This window comes from Myotis davidii, unplaced genomic scaffold (genome assembly GCF_000327345.1).
Source record: "Myotis davidii unplaced genomic scaffold, ASM32734v1 scaffold1395, whole genome shotgun sequence".
In the NCBI taxonomy this organism is placed as follows: domain Eukaryota; kingdom Metazoa; phylum Chordata; class Mammalia; order Chiroptera; family Vespertilionidae; genus Myotis; species Myotis davidii.
Window position 1 is genome coordinate 951,931 of NW_006288604.1, and position 1,204 is coordinate 953,134.

Genomic DNA, 1,204 nt, shown 5'->3' on the forward strand with positions numbered 1-1,204 from the left:
ACGTACTCTCCTGGCGCTGGACGATCAGTGAGTGCCCGCGCGCGCCCGCCGGCGCCCATTGCTGCTGCAGCAGCCGTCCGTGTAGACGACGACGTACTCGCCTGGAGATGGAAGCTCAGTGAGTGCCCGCCTCCCGGGAAAACGAAATCCACCCACAGGTTTACTACGGGGGAGCTCGAGGTTTCCACATTAAATGCCCTTTCGGCTAAGAATGAGGACGTTACACATCAGCTCCAACTTCCCCCATTCAAAAGGGGGAAGAGTGTTTATACATATAGTTTCATTATACATTAAAAATGAAAAAAACTGCCCTGACCTGTTTGGCTCAGTGGAGAGAGCGTCGGCCTGGGGACTCAAGGGTCCCGGGTTCAATTCCGGTCAAGGGCAGGTGCCCAGGTTGCAGGCTTGATCCCCAGTGCGGGGCCTGCAGGAGGCAGCTGATCAAGGATTCTCTCTCATCATTGATGTTTCCATCTCTCTTCCCCTCCCCCTTCCTCTCCGAAACCGATACAAACATATTAAACAAAAACAAACAAGAAAGACACACCCATGTAAGAGAACGTGTCCCTGCCCACCGGAGGGGCTGCCTCCCCGGCCTGCTTCACATGCTTTGCCTGCGGCTCCCCGTTCGCCTCCCCTGCGGCCAGGGGCTCCCGGCATCGCTTGCCGGCTCTCACTTGTGATTCTTGCACGAGCTTATCTTCCTGCCCTGAAAGACAGAGCCGACTCAGAAGCCGGAAACAACAAACCCGACACCCGGTGACTGAGAATCCAGTGCAGCGAGTCCTCCAGTGTCGTTAACACCGAGTCAGACCAGGTGCCCTCTGTATGTGGCCCCGTAAAGAGGAAAGGACTCTGATGTCCTGTGAAATTATTCTAAACCCACAAGATGACAAGGACCACGTGAAGGTGAGAGCAAAGCTTCTGTCAAACATGAACCTGGTTTGGATGGAGTCGCAGAGACACAAAGGCTTATGAACCTGCTGGGATCACAGAGTGAAAATCTCAGGGGCTCTTCCTCAGAAAAAACAAAGTCCAAAATTTTGTATGGAAACTAGAGAACCAGGCTGTGACACCTGGGAGGGGAGAGGCCGTGCAGTTACAGGGGCATCTGGGAGGGGAGAGGCCGGGCACAGGGGCACCTGGGAGGGGAGAGGCCGGGCACAGGGGCACCTGGGAGGGGAGAGGCCGGGCACAGGGGCAC

General features: G+C 55.9%; 1 protein-coding gene across 1 annotated transcript in view; it reads right to left on the bottom strand.

Annotated features, from left to right (window-relative positions):
• The window catches only part of RNASEH1 (ribonuclease H1), a gene marked incomplete at its 5' end in the record, with an annotated part of 4,308 nt that overhangs the window by 2,441 nt on the left and 663 nt on the right, over positions 1-1,204 (bottom strand). Inside the window, 2 exons of the mRNA XM_006760375.2 lie at positions 26-101; positions 548-709. Of these exons, the coding sequence (XP_006760438.1) occupies positions 26-101; positions 548-709 (238 nt within the window). The remainder of the gene's footprint in view (positions 1-25; positions 102-547; positions 710-1,204) is intronic.